Below are 22995 nucleotides of genomic sequence, written 5' to 3'. Positions count from 1 at the left end.
TTGAAAACACCGACTCGGATTTGAAAGTGCTCGCGCTGCACTATGCAAATGAGCTACTTAACGTACGCGTCAGACTTTCCTTTCAAAAACTTTTTCAAATTCGCCAAACAAACAGAAACAACGAGAAACTATCAAAAACAGGGTTTGGTTATGATTAAGCATTGTTTGGGAAACGAACAAATTAACTCGATACCAGGGTAAAGAGTTTTTTTGCATAACTTTTCTTTACAGAACAAACGCAAAATCTTACTCGTACAACTAGCGCGAGCAGATACTATCCATTCACAGCGCGAAACTGAGACTTGTTTTCGACCCTGAAAAACTCACCTTTTCTATAAGCTCAGAGCATAAAACTACATATAAGAGCCCTGGTTCTTATTCCCTGCCTTATTCCTTGCCATCGCTGTGAAAAATCTGCAAGAGAATCTCGCAACTCTCACCATTATTTTATCACGCAACATGACAACATCCACGCGAGAGCCCCCGACATATGCGTGGATCCGCGCGGATATATGACGTCAGGATGGCGCAATTTGTTCTAAAAATAGAAAAATTGTCCCATATCATAGGTGAGCGCGGATCCCAAGACTTCTCCGTCCCTTATTATGGCTCCTGAAAAAGCTTATTACGTAATACGGCAAAAATTCTACACTCAGCCTTATTTGATTTATTTTTCAGTTACAAGACTTACTTCGGAAAGCGTCATGAACTACGCAGAAGAAATTTTACATGCTATCTTTTTAGCCATAGTTGTTGCAAATTTCCTTCTCAACACTAGTCGTGCCTTAAAAGCCATCGACTTATGCAGAGAAAGCTTAGTTTTGCTCAGTAACAAAGTGCTGAGTGTAAAGAAGCCATTACAGCGAACAATTTACAGACAAATCTATCATACCATGTTTGAGGCGTACCGTCGTGTTAGCGATCACTCAAATGCAATAGCGTGCGGCTGGAAACTTCTCACCATTCTCCGCGAGTGTGGTGATACTGTCCAAGAAGGTATGCTTAGCATAAATTTGGCACAGATATATCGGAATCAATTTATGTATGCTGAGGCAAAAGAACTTTATGAGAGAGCGGTCACTATGATGCAAAAAACTGGTAACAGGAGAGGAAAAGCAGTGGCTTATGGAGGCCTAGGAGCTGTGTTCATTTCTCTCGGTAAATATGTCAAGGCTAAAGAATATTATGAAAAGGCATTTGCGATCAGCATGGAAATTGGTGACAGAGCGAATGAAGGATCATCGTATGGAAACTTAGGAACTGTGTTTCGTTGTCTCGGTGAATATGTCAAGGCTAAAGAATATTATGAAAAAGCACTTGCGATCAGCATGGAAATTTGTGACAGAGCGAAAGAACGAACATGGTATGGAAACCTAGGAACTGTGTTTCGCTGTCTCGGTGAATATGTCAAGGCTAAAGAATATTATGAAAAAGCACTTGCGATCAGCATGGAAATTGGTGACAGAGAAGGAGAAGGAACATGGTATGGAAACTTAGGAGATGTGTTTCGTTGTCTCGGTGAATATGTCAAGGCTAAAGAATATTATGAAAAGGCACTTGCGATCAGCATGGAAATTGGTGACAGAGCGAATGAAGGATCATGTTATGGAAACTTAGGAGCTGTGTTCATTTCTCTCGGTAAATATGTCAAGGCTAAAGAATATTATGAAAAGGCACTTGCGATCAGCATGGAAATTGGTCACAGAGCGAATGAAGGATCATGTTATGGAAACTTAGGAACTGTGTTTCGTTGTCTCGGTGAATATGTCAAGGCTAAAAAATATTTTGAAAAAGCACTTGCGATCAGCATGGAAATTGGTGAGAGAGCGAAAGAAGGATCATTGTATGGAAACTTAGGAAATGTGTTTTGTCGTCTCGGTGAATATGTCAAGGCTAAAGAATATTATCAAAAAGCACTTGCGATCAGCATGGAAATTGGTGACAGAGAAGGAGAAGGAACATGGTATGGAAACTTAGGAAATGTGTTTCACTGTCTCGGTGAATATGTCAAGGCTAAAGAATATTATGAAAAAGCACTTGCGATCAGCATGGAAATTGGTCACAGAGCGAATGAAGGATCATTGTATGGAAACTTAGGAAATGTGTTTTGTTGTCTCGGTGAATATGTCAAGGCTAAAGAATATTATGAAAAAGCACTTGCGATCAGCATGGAAATTGGTCACAGAGCGAATGAAGGATCATGTTATGGAAACTTAGGAACTGTGTTTCGTTCTCTCGGTGAATATGTCAAGGCTAAAGAATATTATGAAAAAGCACTTGCGATCAGCACGGAAATTGGTGACAGAGCGACAGAAGGATCATCGTATGGAAACTTAGGAAATGTGTTTCGTTCTCTCGGTGAATATGTCAAGGCTAAAGAATATTATGAAAAAGCACTTGCGATCAGCATGGAAATTGGTCACAGAGCGAATGAAGGATCATTGTATGGAAACTTAGGAAATGTGTTTGACTGTCTCGGTGAATATGTCAAGGCTAAAGAATATTATGAAAAAGCACTTGCGATCAGCATGGAAATTGGTGACAGAGCGAATGAAGGATCATGGTATGGAAACTTAGGAAATGTGTTTGACTGTCTCGGTGAATATGTCAAGGCTAAAGAATATTATGAAAAAGCACTTGCGATCAGCATGGAAATTGGTGACAGAGCGAATGAAGGAACACAGTATGGAAACTTAGCAAATGTGTTTCGCTGTCTCGGTGAATATGTCAAGGCTAAAGAATATTATGAAAAAGCACTTGCGATCAGCATGGAAATTGGTGACAGAGCGAATGAAGGAACACAGTATGGAAACTTAGGAAATGTGTTTGACTGTCTCGGTGAATATGTCAAGGCTAAAGAATATTATGAAAAAGCACTTGCGATCAGTAGGGAAATTGGTGACCAGACAGACCAAGCACGCACCTACCTATCCCTGGCAACTGTGTTTCTTGATCTTAGGGACTATAGGCAGAGTAAATTATCTTGTGACAATGCGCTTGAGATCATCATGAAAATTGGTGATAAAGAAGGACAAGCAAGATATCACTTAACAGAAGGCAATTTTCACAAATCCCTTGGTGCTAAAGATAAAGCTAAAGCCTGCTATGAGAAAGGACTTGCGATTGCAGTTGAAATTGGTAACAGAAGATTAGAAGCATCAAGCTACCTCAGCCTTGGGAAAGTGTTTCAATCTGGCGGTGAACATGACATGGCCGAGGAATATCTTGACAAGGCACTCTCCATGAGTGAAAATATTGGAGAAGCTGAAATTGAGTTTTCTTGCTATTGTCATCTTTCACTGACGAAGTTAGGACAACACAATTTTCAGGAAGCTCATTCCTTTTTGTTACGAAGTATTGAAAAATCCGAAAAAATGCGAGGTTTTCTTCAAGGCAGCGATCAAATTAAGATATGCTTTGCAGACACGCATATTTTTCCCTATCAGCTGCTCACTGAATTGTTTCGTCTCGCTGCAAATCCTAAGGATGCTCTTTATGTTGCAGAGCTTGGACGAGCTAGAGCCTTAGCGGACTTGATGGCAACTCAGTACTCTGTTGAAAATCGTATATCAGCTGACCCGCAATCATGGGTTGTTGTTGAAAATGTCATGAAGAAAGAAAGTAACTCTACTTGTCTGTACATTTCTTATTTTGAACAAACAGTGTTTTTGTGGATTCTCAAGACAAGCGGAGTCATTCAGTTCCGAAAACTTGATGTGGATAAAAAGACTCTTCACACAAGATTAACAAAGGTTGCTGAAGATTTGGATGAATTTTTCGCTATCATGGCTGAAAGCTTCCAAGACTTTGGCAATTTACCCGAGGAGGTGTGCGAAGATCGATCCTTGAATGGCAATGACATTGAAACAAATCCTGAATCTTGTCAAGAAGAGAACCTCACAACTTTGCGACAAGATAAGCCTGGGAATACGGATGATCCCGAACCGAGTCTAACTTTGTTCTACGAACTGCTCGTCAATCCTGTATCCGACTTACTTGATCAACCTGAAATCATCATTGTTCCTGATCGCAACCTGTACCGTGTTCCATTTCCAGCTTTACTCAATGGAAGTAGGAAATATTTATCGGAGCGTTTCAGAATCCGCGTGGTTCCTTCTTTGTCGACTCTGAAGCTCATTCAGGACAGTCCTGCAGACTATCACTGTGAGACTGGTGCTCTGGTAGTGGGTGATCCTGATGTTGGTGTGGTGATTTACAGAGAAGAAGTCAATAAAAATTTCGTACCTTTGCCTGGTGCAAGAAAGGAAGCAGAGATGATCGCACGACGGCTGGGCGTTTGGCCTTTGTTAGGACAGGACGCAACCAAGCAAGCGGTACTTGAGAAGCTAAATTCAGTGAGTCTGATACATATTGCTGCACATGGTAATGCTGAAAGAGGAGAAATTGCTCTTTCTCCTCCACGTTCCACCACCGGGGTTCCACTAGAAGACGACTACCTTTTGAAAGTGTCCGACATTTCAAAAGTGAAAGTGCGAGCTAAACTGGTGGTACTAAGCTGTTGTCACAGTGGCCGTGGACAAATTAGAGCCGAGGGAGTTGTTGGAATCGCTCGCGCGTTTCTAGGAGCCGGTGCACGCTCAGTGTTGGTGGCACTGTGGGCTCTAGACGACAGTACAACAAAGAAGTTGATGAGTCGCTTTTACGAGCACCTTGTTCGTGGAGAAAGTGTCAGTGTATCTCTTCACGCGGCCATGAAGTGGTTGAGAGATCACGGCTTTACCAAGGTTTCCAGCTGGGCACCGTTCATGCTGATTGGAGATGACGTGACATTTGCGTTTGAAAAATAAAGGTATGTTTCCACTAGCGAAGAAAAGATTTTAGGAATGTGCTTCGTTGGTTACCAATATTACTTAAAAGAACGCTACTTTCAGTTTCTGCTTTTGTGTTTAAAAGGGCAAAATCCAGCTGTGTTGTATGTAAAGCAGCTACAGTGTATCAACATATTTCAATTCCAATTACTGAGAAAATGTTTTCTTTTAACAAAAAACTTTCTTGTAAGGCAATCAGATCCCTTATTCTTGTGATTTATCTACCTAACATTTGGTTCTTACGTTTAAGAGATGATAGGGCGCGTATACCTTCAGTTCAAGAAACAAACTGTATTCATCATCTGCGAATATATTACGACAATGAACACACAAATAATCGATCAGCTCACAGTTGACTTGATAACTCAGTTGGTAAAGCACTGCACCGATATAGTAGCGGTCATAGTTTTGAATCCCGTTCGAGCTTGACTTTTGCCTCAATTTTTTTTTTCAGGCTTTATTCTCTGCTAAAGAGAAATTAATGTTATGCAATGGTTAGTAGACTTTAAGAGAATATCTTCAAATTGTTCTTTTTTGTTGTTATAGGAAGCAAAGATTTCGTCAGTGGAGTATTCCATAGAAATTAAACATCAAGAAATGAACCAAGAAACTTCTGCAAGGACATTGGAAATAGAAAAGACAAGTTTGCTTTGATTTTCTTTCGTTGCCATTGTCTAATACAAGTACAACTGGTTTTCTTTTTTCATAGAAGCAGTAGAGAAACGAACGTTTTTTTTTTTTTGCCGTGGTTGCAAACGAATTTTTATAATGTTGTTGTCGAAATTAATCAAGCATATCTCTTACAAAGGTTAGGATCTGTCGAGCGACTTTGTTACCTAACATTGATGCAAAGTTTCTCAGTTCGATGGGGCGGACGGAGGGGTCTCCAAGTGAAAGAGGCGGGGATGTTTTATGTTGTCTCTTTTAGGGAATTTTCTTGCGAACTTTTTTCAACACTTGGGCCAATTTGCTCAGCAATCATTGAATTCTGAGGGTTTGTAAAAATTTCATCTTACTGTGTAAGTGGTTTAAATCGACCAGTCATGGAAGTACTTAAACCTCTTCACAGAAGAAAGTCTTGAATGAAATTGTCACGAAAGTCATTAAAGTTCTGATTTGCCTTTTTAGATGTTACATCTTTAAGGGGTAAAATATAGCTTGAGCCACACCCGAGGTATTTAGGGGTTTTAACATTCAATTTTCTTTCGAGAAACTTCCACGCCCCTTTCACGTGTTTATCTCCCTTAGCGAGCCAATCGACTGATTGGTTTTCTAAGAGGATGGAAAAAGTTTCTACTTGTTCAAAATAAGGAATAATAACAATTTAGACTTTGTTAGGCGCAGATATACTGTTCAGTTGCGAATGTAAATTACTTAGAACCTGTGATTCATTAACAAATGTAAACGTGTAAGATAAAATGACATTACTTTAAAATAAATCATTGGATAAGGGACAAAATTAAAAAAAGAATTATCAAAAAGCTCTTTTAAGCAAGAAAGTCTTAATAAGTCAATTGCGCAGGCATTGCTAGCGTCAGCTTGATTGTACATATGACTATTGTTTTTACCTTTTAGCACAACGTGTGATTATTTTAGATTGTATTTCATGATTCTTGCTTATATATAGAAATTTTGAAACATTTACGCATATCATAATTATAATATCACTTTTAATTTGATTGTCTCTGGAATACTTTTGTGTCATCGTATCTTTCCTGTGATGTCACACCTCACATATAGCCAAGAGTATTACACAATAAATTTCTATTGCATTACATTGAATTGTATTGTTTTGTATTATTTTGTAGTTCGTCATCGCAAGATTCCGCAATTCAAATATACGATCTTTCATATATTCTCATTTATTTTTGTTTTCTTGTCCGCATTTTAACATTTCGTTCTCACAATGCCAACTACTAAAATGAAAATAAATAAATAAATAAAATAAAAACGACATCTAAGTATGAAGCTTTTATTATCACAATTATTGTACATACGAGTATCGCCAGCCTCGATACCTATTGCTTAAGAAGAAGCATATTACAACAGTCACATGTAAAAAATATATTGCGTGACACGAGTTGACCACCTTCCCATTTCTTTCTTAGTTTTGTGTTTTACAACTTTTTACATCGATTTGTGCAACTTCGACGATAGCAAGCAATGAAAGTGTCACCTAGTTCTTGCAAAATTTAGCTGCAATGAGGTAAGAAATTAATTATGCAGTCTTCGGGGCCAAATAACTGTTTAGGAATTACCAATTAGGAGCTATTCCAGCTTGCGTCATAAAGACTAACTCCAGACCGACACAGCGTATCTTGATCTGTTTCTTGAAAAATAAAAACTATCTTGCTTGACTCTTGTTAAGCTGGTAACTTTACCAAGACCCTCATGGGGAGCATAAACAGGAGAGCGCCAACAAAGTAACACCAGAAGGGCCCTACACACCAGTAGACTGAGGGACACAAATAGAGTATGAATGAATTATGCGTTCACTAAATAAAGATAGAAAAGAAATAAATAAACAAGCAAACAAACAAACAAGCAAAAAACAGTAAACAATAAACAGACGAGGCGACAAAAAAGACGAATACATGGACGGACGCATTCAGGAAGTATAAACGCACCAAACACAAGAGTGTATAATGAGAACAACAATGGCTGTACATGTGCGTACATGTGGAGCCACTCTGGGCAAAATGACTAAGTTTGCGTAGTCTAGGGAACGCGAACGACGGCGGCCAATTTTTCGTATTCCCATTTAGAATTGAACGCTGCTATACATCATTAGCCTGAACAAGTTTTAACAGCCACAGGCGTTCTCAACAGATCCTGACAATGATTGGGACTTTCAAAGGTAAAATCTACAGTCGTTTTTCACAAGATGTCATTCGGTTTTTCCGTCGTCATGTTTAAGTTGTTTTTGAGGGGAACACGTAGTATTTCTAGTTAATGTATAAAATAAGGTGGCGTAGTAACTTCGCGTGCAGTCCAACTGGACTGCCAATCAGAACGGACGGCTTACCTGTACAGCTCACGACAGGACCAATCGCTCGTGCCAAGGCCCCAAGGGATCTGAAAATTCCCATGACTTTCCCCTTCTGATCAGCATTTCCTAAGTATGTAAATGTTAAATTAAACTAAAATATAAATAACAACAAAACGTTTGGCATCACAACCCTTCACTCCTCTCCACTCTAAAAAAGCCAACCTCGACAACAAACATTGTCATAAACTGTTTGTGTTAGCACAGAACAGAAGATTTACTATAACTGTCAATTCTATCAACTAAAGCACGACCATTAATAATTTTCATGATTTCTGCGAGACAAACATTTTGGTCAGTGCAAATCAAGGCACTTGATAGGCTGCCCTTGAGCCTTGTAGTGGCCCGAGCGTATCTCCAGTTTCTGAACATGAAGTGACCAGGAGTACTGTAATTCCACCCCCAACCCCCTGAATGAGATGCAAGTCCATTGCAGGGTTCCCTGGCATAAATTCACTGCTATCTATTTATACACCTGACAGGGGAGAGGCACCGTGACAGTCAAGTGTCTTGCCCAAGAACACAACACACTGATCAATGCAAGAATTCCAACTCAGAGTGCTTGGCGCAGACTAGTGAGCTAACTTTGCCTTTCTCAAAATTGGGCCACTCATTCCTTACAGTGATTAGAGAGGTTAGGAAAAGCCAATTAGATTTTGTGTATTTAAATGTATTTTACAGTGTCCCCATATGTTTTAGTATTTTTAGTGCTCTATTAATCTTGAGATTGAAATAAAGAAGCTATTCAATCATTTGTCTTACCGTGATGAGAGATCATAGTTGTCAGACAAGGTACTACTGTTGCTGACCCTAAAAAGGAAAAGTTAACCAAAAGATACTCTAACTTACAGTTACAGTGAAACTCGTCGTTGGGATGATACTTGTTAAATTTTGTTATCAATTTCTTTTAAATTTCTCCTGGGAGGGAAGGGAGCAGAGCCTGGTGAAACTTACAGTATTACGAGTCCTTGTGGCTGTATAACAGACAAGCCCTGTAAAGCCAGCTTTTTTCACCAGTAAAGGCATCAACAAAACTTTGCCAATTGCGTACTGTCTGGCATCACATTTTCAGCACTAAGCCAGTGCATTCAACTGCGGTTGCATGGCATAAATAAAATACCTCAAGATTATCTACTTGTACATAATGAGAAGACTGAAGAATAAAATCATCTGCTCTCAAAGAGTTAAGTATCATTGAAAAAAGGACTTACCAAAGGAGAACAATGTTAGCCCCATGTAAAGAGTGGGGATAGTCTTTGCCAAGCCTACAATAGCCATTGCTGGCATTATCGCTGCCATACCCTGCAGGATGTTAATGAAAAAAGGAAGAATGAGAAAAAGAAAGAAAAATGGAAGGAAGGAAGAACGAATAAGAGATAGGATGGAAGCGAAGTTAAGAGTAAAGGTGTAAGGGTGGGAGGAAGGAGGGAGGTTCAGAGAAGGTGGGAGAGAGGAGAGAGGAAGGGACGGTCAGGGAGAGAGGGAGGAGGGAAGAAGGGAGGTTAAGGGAAGGAGGGAGGGTGGTTCAGAGAGGGAGGGAAAGAGGAGAGAGGAAGAGAGGGTTAGGGAAGGAGGGTGGAGGGAAGGAGTGAGGGAGGGAGGAGGAGGGAGGAAGGGAGGTTAAGGGAAAGAGGGAGGGTGGTTCAGAGAGGGAGGGAAAGAGGAGAGAGGAAGAGAGGGTTAGGGAAGGAGGGTGGAGGGAAGGAGAGAGGGAGGGAGGAGGAGGGAAGAAGGGAGGTTAAGGGAAGGAGGGAGGGTGGTTCAGAGAGGGAGAGAAAGAGGAGAGAGGAAGGGAGGGTTAGGGAAGGAGGGTGGAGGGAAGGAGAGAGGGAGGGAGGAGGAGGGAGGAAGGGAGGTTAAGGGAAGGAGGGAGGGTGGTTCAGAGAGGGAGGGAAAGAGGAGAGAGGAAGAGAGGGTTAGGGAAGGAGGGTGGAGGGAAGGAGAGAGGGAGGGAGGAGGAGGGAGGAAGGGAGGTTAAGGGAAGGAAAGAGGGTGGTTCAGAGAGGGAGGCAAAGAGGAGAGAGGAAGAGAGGGTTAGGGAAGGAGGGTGGAGGGAAGGAGAGAGGGAGGGAGGAGAGGGAAGAAGGGAGGTTAAGGGAAGGAGGGAGGGTGGTTCAGAGAGGGAGGGAAAGAGGAGAGAGGAAGAGAGGGTTAGGGAAGGAGGGTGAAGGGAAGGAGAGAGGGAGGGAGGAGGAGGGAGGAAGGGAGGTTAAGGGAAGGAGGGAGGGTGGTTCAGAGAGGGAGGGAAAGAGGAGAGAGGAAGAGAGGGTTAGGGAAGGAGGGTGGAGGGAAGGAGAGAGGGACGAAGGAGGAGGGAGGAAGGGAGGTTGAGGGAAGGAGGGAGGGTGGTTCAGAGAGGAAGGGGAAAGAGGAGAGAGGAAGGGAGGGTCAGGGAGAGAGGGAGGAGGGAAGAAGGGAGGTTAAGGGAAGGAGGGAGGGTGGTTCAGAGAGGGAGGGAAAGAGGAGAGAGGAAGAGAGGGTTAGGGAAGGAGGGTGGAAGGAAGGAGAGAGGGAGGGAGGAGGAGGGAGGAAGGGAGGTTAAGGGAAGGAGGGAGGGTGGTTCAGAGATGGAGGGAAAGAGGAGAGAAGGAGGGAGGAGGAGGGAGGAAGGGAGGTTAAGAGAAGGAGGGACGGTGGTTCAGAGATGGAGGGAAAGAGGAGAGAGGGAGGGAGGAGGAGGGAGGAAGGGAGGTTAAGGGAAGGAGGGAGGGTGGTTCAGAGAGGGAGGGAAAGAGGAGAGAGGAAGAGAGGGTTAAGGAAGGAGGGTGGAGGGAAGGAGAGAGGGAGGGAGGAGGAGGGAGGAAGGGAGGTTAAGGGAAGGAGGGAGGGTGGTTCAGAGAGGGAGGGAAAGAGGAGAGAGGAAGGGAGGGTCAGGGAGAGAGGGAGGAGGGAAGAAGGGAGGTTAAGGGAAGGAGGGAGGGTGGTTCAGAGAGGGAGGGAAAGAGGAGAGAGGAAGGGAGGGTCAGGGAGAGAGGGAGGAGGGAAGAAGGGAGGTTAAGGGAAGGAGGGAGGGTGGTTCAGAGAGGGAGGGAAAGAGGAGAGAGGAAGAGAGGGTTAGGGAAGGAGGGTGGAGGGAAGGAGAGAGGGAGGGAGGAGGAGGGAGGAAGGGAGGTTAAGGGAAGGAGGGAGGGTGGTTCAGAGAGGGAGGGAAAGAGGAGAGAGGAAGAGAGGGTTAGGGAAGGAGGGTGGAGGGAAGGAGAGAGGGAGGGAGGAGGAGGGAGGAAGGGAGGTTAAGGGAAGGAGGGAGGGTGGTTCAGAGAGGGAGGGAAAGAGGAGAGAGGAAGAGAGGGTTAGGGAAGGAGGGTGGAGGGAAGGAGAGAGGGAGGGAGGAGGAGGGAGGAAGGGAGGTTAAGGGAAGGAGGGAGGGTGGTTCAGAGAGGGAGGGAAAGAGGAGAGAGGAAGGGAGGGTCAGGGAGAGAGGGAGGAGGGAAGAAGGGAGGTTAAGGGAAGGAGGGAGGGTGGTTCAGAGAGGGAGGGAAAGAGGAGAGAGGAAGAGAGGGTTAGGGAAGGAGGGTGGAGGGAAGGAGAGAGGGAGGGAGGAGGAGGGAGGAAGGGAGGTTAAGGGAAGGAGGGAGGGTGGTTTAGAGAAGGAGGGAAAGAGGAGAGAGGAAGAGAGGGTTAGGGAAGGAGGGTGGAGGGAAGGAGAGAGGGAGGGAGGAGGAGGGAGGAAGGGAGGTTAAGGGAAGGAGGGAGGGTGGTTCAGAGAGGGAGGGAAAGAGGAGAGAGGAAGAGAGGGTTAGGGAAGGAGGGTGGAGGGAAGGAGAGAGGGAGGGAGGAGGAGGGAGGAAGGGAGGTTAAGGGAAGGAGGGAGGGTGGTTCAGAGAGGGAGGGAAAGAGGAGAGAGGAAGAGAGGGTTAGGGAAGGAGGGTGGAGGGAAGGAGAGAGGGAGGGAGGAGGAGGGAGGAAGGGAGGTTAAGGGAAGGAGGGAGGGTGGTTTAGAGAGGGAAGGAAAGAGGAGAGAGGAAGAGAGGGTTAGGGAAGGAGGGTGGAGGGAAGGAGAGAGGGAGGGAGGAGGAGGGATGAAGGGAGGTTAAGGGAAGAAGGGAGGGTGGTTCAGAGAGGGAGGGAAAGAGGATAGAGGAAGGGAGGAGGAGGGAGGAAGGGAGGTTAAGGGAAGGAGGGAGGGTGGTTCAGAGATGGAGGGAAAGAGGAGAGAGGAAGGGAGGAGGAGGGAGGGAGGGAGGGTGGTTCAGAGATGGAGGGAAAGAGGAGAGAGGAAGAGAGGGTTAGGGAAGGAGGGTGGAGGGAAGGAGAGAGGGAGGGAGGAGGAGGGAGGAAGGGAGGTTAAGGGAAGGAGGGAGGGTGGTTCAGAGAGGGAGGGAAAGAGGAGAGAGGAAGAGAGGGTTAGGGAAGGAGGGTGGAGGGAAGGAGAGAGGGAGGGAGGAGGAGGGAGGAAGGGAGGTTAAGGGAAGGAGGGAGGGTGGTTCAGAGAGGGAGGGAAAGAGGAGAGAGGAAGACAGGGTTAGGGAAGGAGGGTGGAGGGAAGGAGAGAGGGACGAAGGAGGAGGGAGGAAGGGAGGTTAAGGGAAGGAGGGAGGGTGGTTCAGAGAGGGAGGGAAAGAGGAGAGAGGAAGAGAGGGTTAGGGAAGGAGGGTGGAGGGAAGGAGAGAGGGAGGGAGGAGGAGGGAGGAAGGGAGGTTAAGGGAAGGAGGGAGGGTGGTTCAGAGAGGGAGGGAAAGAGGAGAGAGGAAGAGAGGGTTAGGGAAGGAGGGTGGAGGGAAGGAGAGAGGGACGAAGGAGGAGGGAGGAAGGGAGGTTAAGGGAAGGAGGGAGGGTGGTTCAGAGATGGAGGGAAAGAGGAGAGAGGAAGAGAGGGTTAGGGAAGGAGGGTGAAGGGAAGGAGAGAGGGAGGGAGGAGGAGGGAGGAAGGGTCAGGAGAGGAGAGAGAGGAGAGAGGGAGAGGGAGGGTTAGGGAAGAAGAGAGGGAGGAGAGAAGAAGGATGTTCAGAACCATTGTCAGAAAAATGCAGAGCAGTAGTTTTCTAAGCAAGCAAATCTGTTGATACTGAATGACCTTTGTCTGTCAATCCTAAATACTGACATGTCTAAGACATTCCCTGTGCTTTTTCTGCCAGTCAAAATCAACAGTTACATAACTTCTACAGCATAAATGACAAAAGATGCTGCCTCATTAACACTTGCACTCCTGATCAATATAATGCACTCTGGCTAGTGTAAAAGAAAACATTTGTGAACTGAAATGTGATTGGCATCCAGTTCCACCTTAAGAGCTGTCTTCTTTTCTGTTCCTGGAGCTTGTCTACGGACATAACCACCTAACAAGGATAAAACAAGAAAAGTCAACAAAGAACTTGATGAATTTATAATCAATTTAAGCAAGGAAATATGCTCTGATAACTCTCCTCAAGAACCATGGCTCAGACACATGTAGCTGAGTGTTTATGTCTATATGTTGGTTAAACAAAAATTTCCTTTTTCATACTGTAGTAGTATTTACAATATTATGTCGCAAATGTTCACTTTGAAATAATTATACATTGTATAACACAATACACTCCTGTGTTTTCTGAGTAATTTGAATATCACATCTTATGCTGTGACTGAGACATTAATTAACACATCATACTTTAACAGCAGTTAGCAAAATAATTAAGCTGTGGCTAAGCCCAGTTTGAATTTCATTTAAGAAATAGAAAATGTGTACCATGTTTCTCTCGAGTTATGAATGTAGAAACACGAGTGGAAGTTTGGGAGAATGAGAAATGCTGTGGGAACATGAGACATAGGCAACAGTGGCAGATCTATGGGAGAGGCCTGGGGGACCCGGGCCCTCAAGTAAAACAAAACCAGGCCCCTCCCCTTAGCTTAAAGTCTGGATCCGCCACTGGCCGAGTATAATATTCCACAGCTTTTAGGGTTCTCCCAAACTTTCCCAAGTCTTTCTTATCTATAACTTGATAGAAACACAGAGAACATGTTTTCTATTTCTTTCAGAAAACACCGTGATGAAAAAGGGAAAGAACTCAATGTATACTTTGATCATCAAAATGTATATTCTCTTTGCTCGCGCCATCATTACATATAACTGGAATATTTTGCCTAATTGCCATCTGCAGAGTTCTTATAACCCTATGGAATAATTCAATAATGCCTTGCACAATGGCCATGGTGATTCCTATGAAGAAAAACATCATTCCTTGCTGCATGCTAAAAAAATAAATACATTCATGAATACCATATTACAAAGCTTGCAGACATGCCATGCGGCCTCTCCAAGGCACAGTCATGACCAATGTAAAACAAAGTTCCACTGTGTAATTTTCAGTAAATACTTCGCTTACTTTTGGTACACACATACCTTGAATACTTGAAGTTCTTGTGCGTCAAAAATGTTAGCGTAAACTCAAGTCCAGAGAAGAAAAATAGAAATAGAAAATACACCAAGCCAAGGCCACGAACTGTATTTAGATCTAGAAAATACAACAAATCACAGCCACCTCATTCAAGATATCAAGATTGCTAATTATTGGAGTTGATCAGGCTTACAGGCCAGGTTATGCAGCACCATCATGAAACTGAGCTTTGAGTGGTGCATTCTAATCCTCCATAATTTGTTCTATTGCTCTGGCACAAAGTTGTTCTTTCTGTAATCAGCTGTTTTATGGTTCTCCTGTTGCATGGTTTTTGACTGCAGGTATATCCATCCTTCAAGAATCAAAATTTTACTATCCCGTTGATGTTATCTGGATGAAGTCTTATATGCAGATTGCTTCTAGCCTTTTTTTTCCTACATGTACATGTAGGTGTGTACCAGTGAGGGTCTCGCTCTCTAGAGTTCTCACCAATATACCGGAACTTAAAAATTAATAATAGAGAGTTAATGAATTTCATCCAAACTCAAATTAAACTACTATTTGTCATTACATTCTTACACCTGCCTTCTTTACTGGATCTGATCTCCACTGCATCAAACTTGAGGAGTGACACAGGGTTGAGAAGCTGGCTGGCATTTCTAAATTCAGATAGTAGAGACTTTGCCTTTTTTAAAAGAAAAAAATTATGTATATATTAGGAAAAAATTGGTACGATTAACTGACTGTGTATAGCTACATACATGTAAGTGAGCAATTCAACAAATGAATACAAAATCAGGACAATAATTTACTATGCATATTGTTAGGACTTTAATTTTCAGTTTTAATGTACATAGCTTATTGGTCAAACATGACGATAATAATTACATGTACATGTAGAGTGCTAGGATTGAAATTTATGTATAAGCTGGCTACACTGAAGGTTTGTATGGGAGAATCACTGATAGCACAATCATGTTAAATACAGAAAATAAAGGAGTCTTCATTTTCGGGTCTTCGTTTTCAGGTCTTCATTTTTGGGTCTTAGGTCTTCAGCAAACTGAAGTTTTAATCTCTGGCTACACTCAGTGTTATGGCCATCTCATTAACCACACTTGGTTGGCCAGTATGGGAGAATCTCTCCTTGTTTGTGTGCATTTGCTGAGTACTCAAGATCTCGGTCAAGACGCTCCTGTACATACCTCCCACTTAGTTAATAAGAACCACATATAAATACATTATATCTACAGTACAATGTAAGGTGTACATCAAGTTTCATCTCAGTCAGTTAAAATCTCAACTTATAAGCATTTACACTGTATTTCAAGTATTACCCTTTTTTCTTTTGGCAATGTCTCCTTAAGACATGTATACACAAACAAGATGTCTGCTACAGTCAAAATAATTGCAAACAAGGCTGGTAAGAGGTAAGGGTTTCCACTCTCAAGTGATGACCTCTTGGCAAATACAGCACCAATCACAGGCCCAATAATAAAGCCAAAGGAATATGCAATACCAACAAGAGCCTGTTGACAGAGACCAAAGAACACACAGCATAATTATGTTGAACTTCATAAAAATCATCTAGGTAGTTCAATTAAATTAAAGTTAATTAATTCGACTGTTAATACATGTAAATTAAAGATTAAAAAACTCTGACCCCATACCCATAATTTATGTATAATTTATGACTGAGAATTTGTATTTTCAATGAAGCCTAGAATGCATGAGTGCTTGTCATAAATTCCTGTGTGTATTTCAAACAGGTCTCAAGCCAACGACTGTGAAATGTTTTGTTTTAAAGAATCCTAGTCAGCCTCCGCCATTTTTGATGCCATCGAAATTATTGATATTGCAGGGTGAAGCAAAAACTTATTGCTCTACTATAAGTTGTGTTCCTGAAAGTACATGTATGTTTAATTACATGTATCTTTAGTAGTTTCACAGTGATTTCCTTTGTTTGGACATGCTTTGAATAAAATATAATATAGCCAAACTCTTCGATGTTAGAAACAAAAAAAAAGGTGTGGCTGACTAGGGCCCTTTAAGTAGCAGTTCAAACCCTAATGTATGGCCATTCAAATGCTAGTCTTTTGATTTGAAAGGTGTTTTTGTTACCATTCCTTTCCCCCTGTTCTTTGTGGAAGTAACATCAGCAATGATAGCTGTAGAGATGGTGAAATTGCCTTTAGATAATCCACCAATGATTCTGGCAATGACAAAGATGGTAAAGTTCCACGAGAATGCCCAGACAGCATAAGAAGCCAGCACTCCCATCTGAAATATGGACAGGTCAGTTCAAATAAAAACCTACAACCTGTGCCTGATGAAAGTGGTTATTTTTTAAGACAGCCTTTTTTAAAAAGTGTATTTTCTTGAGATCTTTTGTGGAAGGGATTTCAACAATAGTAAAGCTGTTTCATAAAATTGGTTCACAAAATCTTAATGTATAGAAAAAAAAAACGTGCGTTATGTGTCATGTACTTTGCAAAGAAAAATGAACATACCATTGCACTGTTTATGAATGCTAAGTTTTTGTCTTTAAACTCTTTGTACTATAAATCTTTATCTGAATTGATGCATGATGTTAGCACTGCTTCAGAACCAATTAACCAATTAACATAATATATATTTTTGTAATTTATTGACAAAAACATCCAATGCTCATTCTTACAACACACACTCTTCTACCTCCAAGAATTATTAACATAAAACCCCCAAAACTTTAAATACAAAAATGCCTTTTCAAGAATGAGATACCATGCTCTCTGAGAGAACTACCAAAAACTCATTGAAACTCAGAACTGAAAATATACTACGTACTGCATGTAAGTGCTCTCAAAGAAGTAGTAGTAGTAAATAATAATAATAATAATAATAACAACAATAATAAATAAAATTAATAAAATTAAATAAATTAAATAATAATGATGTATGCCCGTACATATATTATCTACAGTTACTGTAGTAATTAATATGATGACCCATGACTTCTTTTTTTCATTCTTTTCCCACCTTTCTATTTTATTTACTTTTTCTAACCTTTCTATTATAATATATTTATTAATAAAAATGTTGATAATTAGATCTTAATAGACTGGCCTGTCTAGACTACCACTAGCTATCTGCAGGCCAGTCTGACTATAAAAATGTAATTTGAGGAACAAAATAATGAACGAAAGATTGAGGCTACTAACAGGCAACTATCAACAGTTCAGGCTACTAACAGTTCCAGATCTATTTTAAAATAATGTCTCAGCTCCACTAATTATGTTCAAGACATGTAAGGACTTTCTCACCATACAAACAATCATTGGCAATCTTCTTCCAAATACATCGGACACTGCACCAATCAAAGGACAACATAAGAACTGGAGAAGGGAAAACAGTGACCCAATGAAACCTGCAGCCAGAAAATTACATTTTAAAGTTATAACAAAGCTCCAGATGGTAGTCACAAATTCCAATTCAATCTTGATAGAGGACCTGCACAAAAAGCCATTACAACCGTCAACTTCCACTCTAAATACTGCATTTGTCTATGGTATCACTGCAAACTCCCTAACTCTTAAAGCAATAATTAGTTGACATTTTCTTTTCTTATCAATTGACAGCACACATTATTTGAGAGCTCATAGCTAGAAGGCTTCCATGTAGTCTGGTATTACAACACTGTACTGTACTGTATGCATCTGTAATTCACGACCCCGCAAGCATTTACTGCTTTACAGCGTAAGGACACTCAAAAATCATGAATTACTAGTACACCTGGCATTTTTTGGGTGACCACAGAATGAGGGCTCTTGATATAATGTAAAAGATACTAAAGGGATTTTTACTATGCAAAAACACTTTAAATCCTTTGTTAATATGAAGATCCCTATTGGAATACATGTAGTCACCAAACAATGTATGAAAAAATGCAGTGTCCATGGTTCGAGTGCCCTCACTGTAATACCAATCATAGGTCAGTTTTGTTTTGTTCAGAAGTACCTGAATTTTTGCATGTAACCTTCAATTTAATCAAAAACCACTCCTGTGCATTTTTTTAAAATTAAAACCATTGCTGTGTATTTTTTTAAAATTAAAAACCATTGCTGTGTATTTTTTGCTATTATGATTATTATTGATACTAAGGAATCTCATGCCATATAAATGTATGTAGTCCTACATGTACCTCCAAATAACACAACATTGAAATGTTCATTGTCTGGCATTCCCAGCAACTCCCTGAATGTGTCGACTTGCTGCATGATTGAATGGTACAACCTGTCCTGAAGAGAAAAATTCACAATGTTAAAACACAGTTGAATTTTCTAAATTTCAATGTGGCTTTTAACCTTCTCCACAGAATTTTTTTAAACATTGTAAAAAGTTGCCTCTTATCATGCTCATTTTGATAATCAAAAATGGGGGTCACCAAACTCATTTTTAAATTATAGGCACTTAAAGCTAACATTAACGGTGTTTTTAACAGGTTGTATTGTTGCTATGGTAACCTGTTATATAAAAAGGATGGCCATAACTTGTGTACTAATAATTGGGCATTTGTGTGATACCATTATTGTAGCAGCACTTGTTAAACAGTGGTAGTATTCATCCTTCAAAGAATAGCTGTTGGAAAAGTGCTGGAAACTGTTGCCAACCTCCTTAAATGCAATTTGTCATGTCAGTATTGCATGTATAATTTATTAACCAGTCCCAGTCTACAGAAAATATTCCTTCATTAAGATTTGTAATTTTATTTTAATTTGGATGCCACTTAGATAAAGAAAGGACTTTAATATATCACCATATGAATAAATTATCACTGTTTGTTTCACAATTAAATCTGCCCCCGCTTTCTTTTATTTCTGCTGATTGAAAACAATAATATTGAACATTTTTGTATGAACTAAAAATTTTATTTTCTTTGTAAACTATATCACTCAGACTGTTCCAGTAACTTAGGCATCTTACCATGAGTATGATCCAAACAATTAACTAAGTTAACTAAACCAACACATTCTGTTTAACTCATTCTATCACATGATATTCTCTACATAATACTCTCACAAAGTATTTACAGCAGAGCAGTTTACCGTATCTCGTTAGAAAGCACGCAAAAAGTACTTTCTGGAAAAAAAGGTTGCATTGCCTTCATGGAAACTAATGTTTCTTTCACAAAAATTTCACTCAGTAGAACTTTATAGGGAAAAAAGGTTAAAAATCTATAGCGAAACAAAAACTTAAGTCAAACTACTCTGCTGTTCCAATTTGATGCTGAAACAAACCATTTGTCTTGATATATGAGCAAAGATAGCAAACGTATCTCGAAAGCAGAACGGAAGTCGATATTCTTCCGAGACGTAATCAGAAGTATCGCATTACAGTCACCATATATGCAAATTAGAGTCAAGCTTTTTGACCTCAACGAAAATGCTGCAAAACAATTGCATTTACATTTGGATCCCTGTAAAGTCACCCAACCGTCACATGAGCTCTACGCCACGTAGGATTACTCAATACAAATAAGCGATCCGAATAAACGAGATGCCAAAGGTAAAACTGGCGATCGGAAGGGTATATAACACTGGCGTCGAATTCCTAGTACAGAATTTCTTACGATACCTTCTGAGTTGTTTTTCTACCAAAATCTATCTTCAGGATCTTTGAAATCATTTTCAATTTGTCCTAGATGAGAATCTCGGCCATTTCGAAGTGAATTCATTTGATCACCTTAAAATCATCATGCAGGTCATATTGCTGCATATTGTAATTGGAGAGTATTTTTTGATCTTGAAATGCTGCTTGAGGATGGCAAAATGCAAACTTGTGGTTGGGAGACCTTGAAATGCTGCTCAAAGATGGCAAAACACAAACTTGTGGTCACAAGAACCTTGAAATGCTGCTAGAAGATGGCGAAACACGAACTCATGGCTGCAAGAACCTTGATATCAAGAATTCCATGTACCCAACACCACTCTTACTAGCCGTTTTGTGAGCCTGTGTTCCTTGCGCTACATTACCCGAGACCACCATATGCACCTACAATCTCAGACAAAAGACTTGGGACACGAAGCAAGTTCTCCCCTCCCCCCACTTTCAATGTTGATAATCAGGTGATTTTTCCCTTTTTTGTTGGAGAAAACGCGATATTTTCCAACATTGATTAGGGGGGAAGGGGTATACGTGATACAGCTCAAGTGTCCCAACTACTTTTGGCCGGGATTGTCTGAAAGAGATATGCGAGGAATTTTCCAATAAAGGTAACGCCAGCGATCGTCATGGCGTCACGATATTTTAGAATTTGATTTCGGCTTAATGACGTACACTTTGTTTCTGGAAATTGGACAGAACGTTTCTACGTTAATCTAGATTAAGCTTCGGTGCAGATATTCGTGGAATATAACCCGTAACCGCCTGTAGCAAAGCGAAATTTGGGACTTGCTTCAAGCAAAATGGCATTTAAGGAAAGGTTAGAACTCGTGTCTATTACTTAAGACATTTTCCAGGATTATCAATTCGCAAAGTAGCAGATCTTTGTGTTGTTTAACGGAATAGTGTTAAATAAATTGACTTAAACCCAATGAAATGCTTATCGGTGTAGAGTAATCATATATATCACCATTACACGCGACACGACAGCTTCCGGGTTCCATGTGTTTTATGAACGCGCACGAATAACCACAACGGTTAACCACAACGGTTAACCATTTGAAAGTCAGCGTTTTGCAACCTAACCTTCCCTGTTCTTCCCAATTGGCAGAAGGTTCAAAAATTTCTCACTTCACATTATTTGAAATGCAGGATGGAAGCAAGTTGGTGGCAAAATAGTCGAGTTTGACACTTGAAATATGGTTAACCGTTTGCCGTAGATAATAAGTTAACTACGTAACTACCCTTTTTATTTCAATTGAACGGTTAACCATATCAACCTTCTCGGAAAGCTCTCTGTTGCTAGTTCTTGATCCCAGACAATGTTCAATGGTTTTTCGTAATTCCTATAAAGCGGAAAAAGGTATAATTCGAATGACACGTAGCAGTTTGGAACCAAAAAGTGTTACCAGAATGGTTAACCGTAAGGGTTAATGGCGGCGGTTAACCCGGTGGCACTTCTGAAGCCGAAAACACACCTCGCTTTATACGCGTTCCGGTATTAGAGGGGAAAACGAAGAAAGACATGCATAATTTAACCGCGTTTAGGTAGCAGCGACGCTTTATTGCTGTCCACAGATTAACTCCGCGAAACGGCGAGGACAAGGCGAAAATATCCACTTGCCCGGCAGCTACTGTTTCAACCGAATTTGCATCATTTCTGTTTCGCGCCAATCAACCACCCCTCTAAAGACGTAGACAAGGTCGTATTTTTCAGTGCAGGAAATAGAAACATCCTTTTTAAACACAACATCTTGTGCAAAGTTGCATTTTACGGGCAAGCAAGTGGGCCGTTTGCCCCTCAAGAGGCAACAGAAGTTCATGCCACGGACTTACCAATCCCCTACCGTAGAAGGTCATTTAGAAAGATGACTTTACGTTTCTTAGTGCCCGACCAGGTAAAACTTGTCATTGTATGTTGTTTCTTTTTAGTAGCGCTCGTTAGCTGTACCCGCGAGACGTTACAACTCCCCTCTTCTCCAAGCTTTGTTAGAGCGAGTGGTGTGACATTCTTTAAATTCTTCTTTCAGACAATCTCAGACAAAAGACTTGGGACACGAAGCAAGTTCTCCCCTCCCCCCACTTTCAATGTTGATAATCAGGTGATTTTTCCCTTTTTTGTTGGAGAAAACGCGATATTTTCCAACATTGATTAGGGGGGAAGGGGTATACGTGATACAGCTCAAGTGTCCCAACTACTTTTGGCCGGGATTGTCTGAAAGAGATATGCGAGGAATTTTCCAATAAAGGTAACGCCAGCGATCGTCATGGCGTCACGATATTTTAGAATTTGATTTCGGCTTAATGACGTACACTTTGTTTCTGGAAATTGGACAGAACGTTTCTACGTTAATCTAGATTAAGCTTCGGTGCAGATATTCGTGGAATATAACCCGTAACCGCCTGTAGCAAAGCGAAATTTGGGACTTGCTTCAAGCAAAATGGCATTTAAGGAAAGGTTAGAACTCGTGTCTATTACTTAAGACATTTTCCAGGATTATCAATTCGCAAAGTAGCAGATCTTTGTGTTGTTTAACGGAATAGTGTTAAATAAATTGACTTAAACCCAATGAAATGCTTATCGGTGTAGAGTAATCATATATATCACCATTACACGCGACACGACAGCTTCCGGGTTCCATGTGTTTTATGAACGCGCACGAATAACCACAACGGTTAACCACAACGGTTAACCATTTGAAAGTCAGCGTTTTGCAACCTAACCTTCCCTGTTCTTCCCAATTGGCAGAAGGTTCAAAAATTTCTCACTTCACATTATTTGAAATGCAGGATGGAAGCAAGTTGGTGGCAAAATAGTCGAGTTTGACACTTGAAATATGGTTAACCGTTTGCCGTAGATAATAAGTTAACTACGTAACTACCCTTTTTATTTCAATTGAACGGTTAACCATATCAACCTTCTCGGAAAGCTCTCTGTTGCTAGTTCTTGATCCCAGACAATGTTCAATGGTTTTTCGTAATTCCTATAAAGCGGAAAAAGGTATAATTCGAATGACACGTAGCAGTTTGGAACCAAAAAGTGTTACCAGAATGGTTAACCGTAAGGGTTAATGGCGGCGGTTAACCCGGTGGCACTTCTGAAGCCGAAAACACACCTCGCTTTATACGCGTTCCGGTATTAGAGGGGAAAACGAAGAAAGACATGCAT

At 41.2% G+C, this 22995-nt stretch overlaps 2 protein-coding genes across 3 annotated transcripts; one reads left to right on the top strand and one right to left on the bottom strand.

The window, feature by feature from the left end:
• The first annotated feature begins 222 nt into the window (after nt 1–222).
• On the top strand, nt 223–4808 carry LOC149117697 (uncharacterized). 2 transcript variants are annotated; one of them, XM_089284577.1, is made up of 2 exons: nt 223–1292; nt 1413–4808. In XM_089284577.1, exons 1-2 carry the CDS (start codon nt 606–608, stop codon nt 4806–4808), a joined length of 4083 nt encoding a protein of 1360 aa, XP_089140703.1. In that variant the 5' UTR covers nt 223–605. The 2 variants fall into 2 exon arrangements, with proteins under 2 accessions (XP_089140703.1, XP_089140698.1); XM_089284572.1 differs by having other exon boundaries at nt 223–4808.
• Nucleotides 4809–6785: 1977 nt separating this feature from the next.
• Nucleotides 6786–20162, bottom strand: LOC149117696 (solute carrier family 75 member 1-like). The gene is made up of 13 exons (XM_089284570.1): nt 19800–20162; nt 18367–18463; nt 17489–17592; nt 16308–16466; nt 15524–15715; nt 14775–14874; nt 14195–14306; nt 13988–14043; nt 13099–13151; nt 9087–9177; nt 8638–8685; nt 7855–7944; nt 6786–7284 (listed from the first exon to the last, which is right to left on the bottom strand). Exons 1-13 carry the CDS (start codon nt 19848–19850, stop codon nt 7193–7195), a joined length of 1245 nt encoding a protein of 414 aa, XP_089140696.1. The 5' UTR covers nt 19851–20162; the 3' UTR covers nt 6786–7192.
• Nucleotides 20163–22995: the final 2833 nt, after the last annotated feature.

Source organism: Orbicella faveolata, unplaced genomic scaffold (genome assembly GCF_042242905.1).
Source record: "Orbicella faveolata isolate gen_17 unplaced genomic scaffold, um_ofav_v1 contig_1, whole genome shotgun sequence".
NCBI lineage: Eukaryota > Metazoa > Cnidaria > Anthozoa > Scleractinia > Merulinidae > Orbicella > Orbicella faveolata.
This window is presented reverse-complemented; position numbering and strand designations above follow the sequence as displayed.